We start from the raw sequence: 11,025 nt of genomic DNA, 5'->3' as shown, positions 1-11,025 counted from the left end.
TTCTACCTGGCAATAGGAAAAATCTCAACAAGAAAGGAAACCAATGCTTCCTTTCACTCTTTCTAAGGAGCAGATATTTTGCATCATGAAACAGTCCTGCCACTGTTACTTCTAACAAAGGATTCTTATAAACAGACTTCAAAGACTTGCTATCCTTGAAAAATGTCTATACTTCTGATTGCTTATCTTACATAATGTAAGTTTAAATTTGTTTTCCACGAGTTAAAACACTTCAGTTTTCTTTCATAGTCCTGGAAGAAAAACAAAATAAAACCTGCTTTGACCAAATCTCTACTTCGAATAGGGTATGAGTCTGTATCTAATTTAAATACTAGGTGGACAGGATGGAGGAAAGGATAATAGGACTATGCACTGGAGGTGCTGACTGTATGTTTAATACAATTCTAGAGAGGAAAACCAAGAGGATGATAAGTGGATAAGCAGATAGATCATGTGACATGCAAGGAAGTTGACATATCCTTTTGTAGGTGATAAGGAGCTATGGAAGAAACAGTATGAACAAGGAAATAAATGATCCATGTTAGAAAATTCATTGTAGATGGTAGATTGGAGTAGGCTCAGGAAAGCATTTGGCAATCAGTACCTCGTTCCAATATTATGTGATTTTCCCTTTAAAACAAGTCCAAACTGTAATTTGAAACTTTATTTTAAAAATATTCTGAAATTTGAATTTTTCAAGAATCTTTACCACCATCTACTTTCCTTCAACACATTATTTTGTACTAAAATTATAGGCCCTATTGCTGTACGAAACAGAAACAATAATCCCACTAACTTAATTAAACTCTGTTACTAAATAATCATGCTATAGCCTGGAATTCCCCAGATGAAAAATTCTTCTAATTCTCTTTAAAGATATTTAAAAGTTTATTTTCTTGAGAAAACCAAAGTAATTGATTCAACAATAACAACAGTTCTAGCATGCAGCAAATCATCATTTAACATCTAATGTTTAATCTTATCATGGATGTATGTATAGTTTATTTTCACTCCTATAAAGTGTCCACAAGAAGCTTGCAGTGATAGTAAAAAGTAAATAAGTACTTTGTTACGGGTACTTCAAATAGCACTACGGTACATCTTTGACAAAATTTTTACAATATTCCAACTTTCAATATGAAACAGCTTAAAAAGGCATGGGCCAAAAAAATGTAGTAGTATCAGGCAAATAAAGTTTAATAATCATACAAGCACAACATCGACAGAATTCTCCCTGTTTGGGTTGGGAAAGGAGTATTTGAGACATTTACTTCAAATAAAATTACATAAATAGCTTAGGAAAATCCCCAAATACATAATTACAGAGCTATTAAAGGAAAAAACCTTGAACCTTTACTCTTGGAAAACATGAACTAGTTATTCCTTGCTTTTATGTAATGGGTATGTTCTTGAAATGTTTTGTGTAAAGAAAATTCTGTAAACCGTCACCTTGTTTGCACTGGAGGAACATACCTCAAGGAAACCTAAGAGAAATTATCCTTTAAAACATGACTCTCCTGCACATTGTACTTCATTGGGATTTTATCTGTACTTTTATGTTTAATCTCTAGAAATTAAACCCAAGTTTTTCAAAATTCACTTGTAAAATAAGCAGACTAACTTCTCCTTCCCTCTTTCTCCACAGAAAGACAGTTTTTAACGTATGACGTAAAACTTAAAATTGTTTATTTATTCATTCTCAATAGGGGGCTTGTCACTATGTATATCTAAGTGTGCTAGTACAACTATCCGCTGTTCTTTTTACCTTAGAAAGATAACATTTTCCCTTATCGTTAGGAACTATCATTCTTAAGAATTTTATTTAAAATGGCAAGTATGAAGGACAATTTGTGATTATAAATCTTTTGCAGTTTAAGATTAAATATCTCCCAAATCACGACAATATTGTTTAGAATGACTCCCCCAATTCTATAAGTATCTTATTCCTATATAGGATTACTTTATGAATTAAAATAACAATTTACTAACAGTCCAAGTAACTCACTGCAGCATCAGAGTCTCGCAAAAAAACAGAGGAATAAAAACTAGAAGTGGATCTAGTCACTGCTATTTGATCAAACTTAGATTTAGTTAAGTCATAGGACAACTCAGTTAAAGGTTTATTAAAAGAAAGTTTTACTAAGGTCAATGTAAAAGTCTTTACGGAGATTCAGAGGAACAGGTGAGTCTTAAATCTTCAGTTACTGCTATCAGTCACTGATAAGCAAGTAGATGAATTGCATTTATTCCTTGGAAAAGATAACACTGCACACATATCATCAAAAAGATGATGGCACTTGGACAATATTCTTGATAAGTAAACATGTTAAACGCCTACCCTCTCTCCTACTTTTAACCTTTGGGGGAAATACAACAGCAAGCTGGACAAAAAAAAACCCAATTTGAATCACTTGTAGAACAGGAGGTGAAGCTACTAGAGTCCTAAGAATAAATAGCTTAGAAAAGACCAATGAAAATAATGCTACAGTTTTCTCATCCATTTTCATTTTATTGTCTTTGTTTTTTAAACTTATAAAAAAAAATCTTGCAATGGAATTTGAGCCATAGGTATAAAATACATGAAATACAGTGGGGCTATCTGCTGTGGCCCAAAACCAATTTTTGCCTCTCAGTCTTCTGAGTATAATATAAAAGGAGATGGCAGATCTTAAGTAATAATTCCTTTAAAAATGAGGCTGAATTGTTTGTACCATATCACGGATTTCAACATTTTTAATAGAGCCAAAGTATATATTAAAATAAAATAAATGCTTGCTTTATGGCATCAAATCATGCTCTTCCCTCTAATAATTAATCTGGTTGTTTCTAAAACATTGCATTAAATTTCTGTATCTTACCTCTTACCATGCAGGACAAACAACTGCCTATGAAATCGTTCAATCTAATGCAGGCCTGCTGATAAAAATATATATTTTAAACGATTAACAGGCTAAAGAACAAGGTCAACCATTTTCTCCTGTGATCATTCCTTAAAGTGAGTAAGTTGATGTCTCTTCCAGTGAGGAGCCTGTCTGAAAGTTTTGCCACAAACTGAACATTCAAATGGCTTTTGCCCTGCATGAATTAGATAGTGTCTTTCCAGTTTAGATGGGGACCTAAAACTTTTAGAACAAACACTGCATTGGTAAAGAAGGCCATCATTCCTCTCAGTACGCCCTGAATAACTACAACAATGACTATGACAACTCTGCTCTGATTCTAGATGCACACTGGAGAGATAGGGTTGCCTGTTCCTATAGGGGGGACCAACAATGAAATCCTCTGATTCTGCCTTAACTTCTGATATTTGATCTGACTCTGAGACCTCATATTTTTGAAAACCAAGAGTCTGACATTGCTGGGAAGCATTATAGTTAACATTATCACCCTGATGAACAAAAAGTTTGTTCAAGTTTTCAAATTCTACTTGGCAAAGAGATTTTCTATATGGAATCTTATCAATATGAGTTAATTTATGCCTTTTCAAGTGAGCTGACTGTCTAAAAGATTTCCCACACACATTACAGTCAAAAGGCCTCTGTCCAGTATGAATTAGATAGTGTCTTTGTAGTTTAGATACAGAAGGAAACACTTTCTCACATTTGTCACAAGGACATATCTTATGTCCAGTATGTATGTTTTCACTTGGAACTGAAAAACCACACTGAAGCACTTCACAGTTATCAAAGAATTCCTCACCTGATGACCCATAGGTAGATATGTCTTTATTAATCACAGAATTATCCATAGTTAACACATTTTCTGGTGTAAGGATACCTTTAAAACTTTTCCCCATATTTTGGCTCTGGAAGTGCTTTTGCCAAGAAAATGGCAAAGCCAAGGTTTTCTTCCTTTTATTGACAGCTGTCTTGTATGTCCCATGTTTGCCAAGAGAACCCATAAATGTTTTCTGGGTTTGTTCAGAGCTCTGCTCATCAGAAATAAGATCACACTTTTTCAAGAAACTGTTCTTAAATATTTTTTTCTCAGATCGAAAATTATCAAATTTCTTACCTCCAGCATGTTTAAATTTAGCCAAGATTTTTTTAACAATGGTTTTATAGTTGTAGCTCCTTTTGAGCCTGCTTGGAATTTTGCCACTTCTGGCAGGAAAACACTTGTGTCCCTTGAGAATTTGCTCTGATTCAAAACACTCTTCACACTCTGGACATTGAAAAGGGACAATATAAATAGAGTGGACATCGAGTTGGTTATTCTCCTCAGTTTCACCTATATCACCATTTTCAGAACCATCCTGCTTTGCATTTAATTTAGGTAGGGGGCATGATTCTGCACTCTTCACCTTTAATGACAGAGTTGGAAAACTTTTATTCCTGGTATGGATTTGTTTATGCTTCAGAAGTTTACTCTGAATCTTAAATCCTTTTTGACAAAAACAACACTGGAAAGGTCTGTCTTCTGAATGTGTGAGTTGGTGGATTTTTAAGTGAGTTGACTGTCGAAAAGATTTATTGCACAGGACACATTTAAAAGGCCTCTGACCAGTATGAATAAGTGCATGCCTATCAAGTTTTGACTGTGACGGAAACATCTTGCCACAGATTGTACATGCGTGAATATTCTTTTTTTTCTTTGTAGGGCTGTATGTGGGATCGGACTTGGAGTGTGGGTGCAATGCCCATCTCTCTTCTGTGGTAAAACTATGATACATCCCATATACTGGTTTTTCTTGCTTGGCATCCAACAATCTTCTGACCTGTTTAACATCATTCTGGTAAGTTTCATTGTGAAGCTGTTGGTGCTTCACAAATGTCTTCAGATTCTTAAAGTGGTGTTGACAAATACTACATTTAAAAGGCAGATTATGAGTTAGTTGATGTCTCTCCAGATGAACTAGTTGCCTAAAGGTTTTATGACACACATCACATTCAAATGGCTTCTGGCCAGTATGAATGAGATAATGCCTGGCTAATTTTGATGGTGTTTCAAAATGCTTGAAGCAAATATTGCAAATATAAGGCCTGTTTCTAGGTAGTTTGTTGGCTACTACACACTGTTGAATTTTTAGCATTTTAAAATTGTTTTCAGCCATCATATTCTTCAGTGATATACTCTGATGAGCTCCATAGTGTTCTTAAACTCCACAGATGTCTAAAAATTAAAGATAAAAATGTATTAATTTAAAAATTACTTATTCGTATAAAAAGAAATAATATAAATTGTCTTTTGGCTAAAGATAGCAAGGGTAATAGGAAACCTGGACTTTTCCTTTTTAAAAAGTTAAGGAGTTCCCTGGTGGACTAGAGGGTTAAGGACCTGGTGTTGTCACTGCTGTAGCTTGGGTCACTGCTGTGATGCAGTTTCAATTCCTGGCCTGGGAATTTCCACATGCCATGGATAGAGCCAAAAAAAGTAAAGTAAGTTAATGACTGTTTTAAACACTGTAGAATCATTAAACTAATTTCATAAATACAGAGAAATGATGAATCTTTAAAAGAAATACTTAAAAATCTATATAATTTGCAGCTTGGATTTGATCCCTGACCTGGGGACTTCAATATACAATCAAAAACAAAACAAAACAAAACAAAAAACCAAACAAACAAAAGCGGGGGGACTGAGTTGAATTTCTTAAATTAAATAGACTTTTTAATTCCAACTTTCCTAGTTTGCTCTTAAGTAGATTTGTCATATTTTTTTGTTTTTTTTTGTCTTTGTTTTTGGCTATTTCTTTGGGCCGCTCCCGCGGCATATGGAGGTTCCCAGGCTAGGGGTCTAATCGGAGCTGTAGCCACCGGCCTATGCCAGAGCCACAGCAACGAGGGATCCGAGCTGTGTCTACAACCTACACCACAGCTCACAGCAACGCTGGATCGTTAACCCACTGAGCCAGGCCAGGGACCGAACCCGCAACCTCATGGTTCCTAGCCGGATTCGTTAACCACTGAGCCACGACGGGAACTCCTATTTATTTGTTTTGTCATTTTTCAAAAATTGGGCCAGAAAGGTTAAGAGTATAAGAAATAAAATATAATACTAAAAATAAGATATATTTGTATTCAATTAAAGCATACCTTGGACATGATTTGAGAATGGAATGTTTAGGTTATCAAAGTTCTTAGCCACATCATTTACACTGTTTACTCTCAGTTTACTGTTTCTTTGGACCAACAAAGATAATATGGACAAGTGGGAGAAAATGTCCCAGAAATTCTAGTCCTGAATTTGCCACAAAGTGATCTTGGTGGCAAGAAGGAACTACAGATCCCTCATTTCTAAATCGGGGAAAGTGCTTCCTGGCCCACCAACTATATCAAGTGGTGAGAATCAATGGAGATAAACCATCTGAACGTGTTGGAAGTTGGAAGTGTTATATAAATGTAAGATAATGCTTAGCTAAATACTAATTAAAATTTAAAACTTTATCCTTATCTACTTAATATCATTTTAGGGTTTCTAACTAAGAGATAAACTAACTAAATTTACAGTTCTAGTTCTCTTTTCCAATTTGTTGTAAAATTCCAAAAGCCAAGTACAGAGGCAATGAGGTTGACAGGTTGGCTACTTATATACTTATCTATGGCTAAGTAATTGAAAGTTGAGTGTGGTTTACTTTTTAGGCAATATAAAAAAAAGGTCATTTTGGTCTCAGAGTTAATATAAGGATACTTTCCTTCATACACTTCTGTAGGACACAAGCAAAATTTACCAGGAAATTTCACACCCATTTTATACCACATATTCTCCTAGCAGAGAAGCCAATTTTCTTCTCATCCTTCTATCACTGCATTACCTTAAATAATGGAGGCAGAGATTTAACAGAGCTGTTTAGCTCTCTCATTCTAATGCTGTATCTCCTAATTGAGATCAAAGTTGATAACTCTATCAGAAACAGCGTTCTTTTACCAGCTGATTTGATGAATATCCAACATGAGCTGTTTGTTATTTACTGTTTTCTCCTAGAAGACACTATAAACACAAAAATCACAAACACACCCATTGTGGTTCTCTTCAGCAATCTGATTGAAAAACAGAAAAAAAAAATCATTTATTGAGCACATTATCTTCTACTAGTTGTTTATCACAGTGTTTTTCAAACTGTATGCCACTACCTACTAATGGATTGTAGCATCAATTTAGCGGTCATGATCAGCATTTTTGTTTAACAGAGTATAACATATCAGATTGCATAACCTACACAATAAGGATAAATACTGTTTTGGGAAACTTCTGTAGGAAGAACTAAAAAATTTGTGAAACCTGTTCTTCACATATCTCTTCACACAGCACTAAGACAGGAACCCACAACAAATCAATCACTTTATTCAAAGTGGCCAAGTAATCTATTAGGTAAGATTGGGGCCCACAGGATGAAACCGGATTACTAAGGATTACTAATTTTTCTCAATTGGCCTATATAAGCCCAAAATATTTATCAAAACGATCTAATTACAGGCCAAAGGTAATATGCCTCAGAAATAATCTGACTACAAGCCACTATATTAATTTATAAAATATACTGTAAGCCCAGATGTCCATGTTAGCAACAATCCGCTATTGATGCTATTAGTACGCATTTTCACAACACTGAGTTAGAGAAGTTACAGGTGAAGAGCCTCCAGATCCTGAAATGCTAACATAGCTATGAGGATTAAAATTAAGTGAATTGCTAAGAACTTGGCAATTTAGTTAATTCCTGTCAGGAGGTCAGGTGCTGAGGTGATCAATTAGGACAATGAGTCAAACTGAAAGTAATAATTAAGGCTCTATTCACTTAATGCCACAGTGCAAGTAAGAGGCAAAAAAGTATTGGTTCCCCAGTGGTCCATTAATCAGAACACTAGGTGAGAGTTAGGTGGATTCAATGCACACAATCATCTCCCTGCAGAGGCTTCTGCTGCTTTATGGATCTGTGGGCCAGGGGAGCAGGAAGGAAGGGCTGTGAGTGGAAAGAATGTGAGTCAACATGGAGAAAAGTACAGTCAAGGATGCCCCCTCCCCCTTGCCTCTCCTTGCAATAGGAGGTATTGGTAGAGGCACCTGGGAAGTACCTTGGCCAAGGCCCTTGCAAGACAAGTATCTGAGCCAGAAATGCAGTACAGTATGAGCACAGCTAGTGGGAGGGAAGGGGTGAGTCCTTGACTTTGACTCCCTCCAGAAAACTGCCATGCACTGGCCATGTACCAGTCTGGTGTGGGCAGAACAGCTTCTCCCTATGAGGCCAGCCAGGCAAAGCCATGTAATTGTCTATGGTCAGGCCTGAAAGATCACACACAGGATTTTGGCCTGGAGCCAAACTTCTCAAGTCCTATTGTGTATTTCTTCTTCTCTTTAAAGTTTTTACAGAACACTCTTGAAAAAAAAAAAAAAATCCTGCATTAGAACAGCACACATGACAACCATCTCTGATTTTAACAGGTAACTACTACCTACAGTTACTGTGCCAAAATGAGACTAGGGCTTATCACCTAATACCAGCACTAAGACTGGCTACTACTGTCACTTGGGTCCACACCATGTGGGAAAGCACCTACTAGAAGCCCTATATTGTTAGGACAATTGGTGATAAGCAGTGATCTCACTAGCTATTTATAAGTGACAGCTCAGGGATTCCCAAGCTCCAAGTGTGGTCCCACATGTATTTAAACACATGCATGTTAATTTGATAGAGCACCAAATGCCACTTCAACTGATTCTGTGTTCTCAAATGACTTTTTTTTTTTGTCGGTAGTATTAAAAAAAATTGTCATTTTTCCTATGTTAAAGTGAAAACGAAAAATAGTAAATCTCAACGGTTCAATCCCAAGATTACCCTAACAGCAAGATACACTGTTGTAAGACTGTAAAAACTGAGCTCAAAAAATTCTAGGGATCCGTCAGGTCTGAAAGCCTGTTGGTTTACCGGTCCTAACGAACATCATTAAAATGAAGTGAGGATGGCACAAAAATAAATGAACAAGAAACGCAAGAACTGAGAGAAACTTAGGTAACTTTCAGTTAGAGAATGATCTCTGGCGACATTTATCACAGCCTTTCCCTCTCCGTAGTTTCTTCTGCCCCACTTTCTCCAGCCGGCCCACTCTCTTGGCCCTGAACCCTGACCTTTTGTTCCCATGGGCATCTGCAAAAGACACGGGACCCTGACAACTGGCTGTCGCCCCAATCTTCCACAACTGGTAAGCACCTAGGAATCGAGCCAGAATCCAGAGACTGGAAAATCCCACACCAGGAAAGGAAAGGCAAGGGTGAAAACTGCTTTGGCTACAGCGAGAGAGAAAATGCCACATGTGATACGATCCACTGCAGGGAAAGTATAATTTCTGTGCCTTCTTCTCAGAGATTCCCGCTCCCCAGTCTGGAGGCCGAGAAGAGGGAAAGGCAAAGGAGCTGAGGTCGTGGGGCCCCCTTTCTGGGGCCCCGGGCACCTGGGAGGGACCGAGGCAGGGCCGACCCTTTCCAGGGGTCGCTCCTTCTCACACCCGGGTTCCTGAACTCCTCCTCACGCACCTGGAGCTGGCACGGGCCCTGGTGCCGCGCATCTCAGTGCCCGGGAGCCGCGAAGGAAACGTGCGCACGTCCTCAGGCCGGCGCGGCGACGGGCTGAGTGCGCAGGCGCAGCGTCCAGGAGCCGCTCCGGGATGCGGTCCGGCTGGAAACAGCCTCCTCTGCCTCCTTAGGGCCGCAGTCGCTTCTGCTTGGCCTGTGAGCTTCAGGGAGAAAAGAGGTTCCAGAGGTGCGTCCCATAGTCCAGCGTCGGTTACCCCTCTCTGCACTTGAGGGAGGAAGAGAGTGGAGGGGTGAAGAAGGTTGCATTTTCCATTTAACCTTAAACCTCAGCTAGGGAAACCACCTTGCCTTGACCAGAGGGCCTCAAAGCTCTGCTGAAAATTGGTGAGCCGCTGTTTAAAGTCCACTCTTCTGTTCATTTCTAACGCAGAGAACCTGTGATAAACAGAATATCATGTATCAGTCATGTATCAGGGCCTTTCAGTGTCAACACTCTCCTGGGCATAGGACATAGGACAGGGGTCAGGGATCTGGGCTTTTTCGTCATGTACCTGAGCTCCACTCCCTGCTCTATCAATATCCTAAGAAAGCAGCAGACTTTCTTAGCTTCTTTTCTGAGTTGCGTTCATTTGATTTATCTTGGTTATATTGGTTGTCTATGTTAACTAAAAAAATATGCATAACCTAAAAGCTGAGAATTAAGTTTTAAACGGTGGACAAAACTAAGAAGTTAAGCCAGGGAGGCAGCATCAGAAGTAACCCTGAAAAAAACCTTTCCAAGGATGCGAGGGGGGAGCCAGGGCATATAGAAGTTTTGCAACAAAGGGCAGGTTGTAAGAACAAAGATTGGTGCTAGTAACAGAAAGCCAAATATCTCAAGTTAAGAAATTTAGCGCTTTTCTTTGGGAAGATGCAAGGTCTGAGCTTGCTGAAATCATTTTTTTTTTTTTTGTCTTTTTGCTATTTCTTGGGCCGCTCCTGCGGCATATGGAGGTTCCCAGGCTAGGGGTCTAATAAGAGCTGTAGCCACCGGCCTACGCCAGAGCCACAGCAACGCGGGATCCGAGCCGCGTCTGCAACCTACACCACAGCTCACGGCAACGCTGGATCGTTAACCCACTGAGCAAGGGCAGGGACCGAACCCGCAACCTCATGGTTCCTAGTCGGATTCGTTAACCACTGCACCACGACGGGAACTCCTGAAATCATTTTTTTGATATATGGCTCAGCTCCTTGGGGCCAGGATCCTATGTTTTCACATCCTGAGTTTCCTCAGGGCTCACTGTTAGGAGTAGTTGCATTTTGATGGCTGCTAGATGGCAGGTATCCTTTGTTTCCTTCCTGAGTTCCCTTGGGGATCACCAGCTCAGCCTTGGAGGTGGCTACCTACAGGGATGTTTGGGCAATTTTTTGTTTACTGATATAGGAGGCAATATTTTATTTCTCCCCTACAAAACACAAAGCCCTGTGCTCAGCATCCTGGTTGCTTCAGTTAGCTCTAACAGATGAAATAGATGTAAAGTGCTCAGCATAATGCCCTGTGCGTATTAAGCCCAC

The 11,025-nt window shown here is 38.8% G+C and overlaps 1 protein-coding gene and 1 long non-coding RNA gene across 5 annotated transcripts in view; one reads left to right on the top strand and one right to left on the bottom strand.

Moving 5' to 3' along the window:
* Positions 1 to 869: 869 nt before the first annotated feature.
* Positions 870 to 9,584, bottom strand: ZNF770 (zinc finger protein 770). 3 transcript variants are annotated; one of them, XM_047766781.1, is made up of 3 exons: positions 9,469 to 9,584; positions 6,755 to 6,930; positions 870 to 5,112 (listed from the first exon to the last, which is right to left on the bottom strand). In XM_047766781.1, the coding sequence occupies exon 3, from the start codon at positions 5,054 to 5,056 to the stop codon at positions 2,984 to 2,986; it is 2,073 nt and encodes a 690-aa protein (XP_047622737.1). In that variant the 5' UTR covers positions 5,057 to 5,112; positions 6,755 to 6,930; positions 9,469 to 9,584; the 3' UTR covers positions 870 to 2,983. The 3 variants fall into 3 exon arrangements, with proteins under 3 accessions (XP_047622737.1, XP_047622738.1, XP_047622736.1); XM_047766782.1 differs by having other exon boundaries at positions 6,868 to 6,930; XM_047766780.1 differs by lacking the exon at positions 6,755 to 6,930.
* LOC125119591 (uncharacterized) overlaps positions 9,213 to 11,025 on the top strand; it is a 116,572-nt gene continuing 114,759 nt past the window's right edge. Inside the window, exon 1 of one of the 2 annotated variants that reach the window (XR_007133122.1) lies at positions 9,213 to 9,852. This is a non-coding gene — a long non-coding RNA (uncharacterized LOC125119591). The remainder of the gene's footprint in view (positions 9,853 to 11,025) is intronic. The other variant, XR_007133123.1, reaches the window with a different exon arrangement.

The sequence above is a fragment of the Phacochoerus africanus genome, chromosome 2, assembly GCF_016906955.1.
Source record: "Phacochoerus africanus isolate WHEZ1 chromosome 2, ROS_Pafr_v1, whole genome shotgun sequence".
Lineage (NCBI taxonomy): Eukaryota > Metazoa > Chordata > Mammalia > Artiodactyla > Suidae > Phacochoerus > Phacochoerus africanus.
This window is presented reverse-complemented; position numbering and strand designations above follow the sequence as displayed.

Coding starts and splice junctions, on each gene's coding strand:
- ZNF770 (XM_047766781.1), bottom strand. CDS start 5,056: ATGATGGCTGAAAACAATTTTAAAATGCTAAAAATTCAACAGTGTGTA.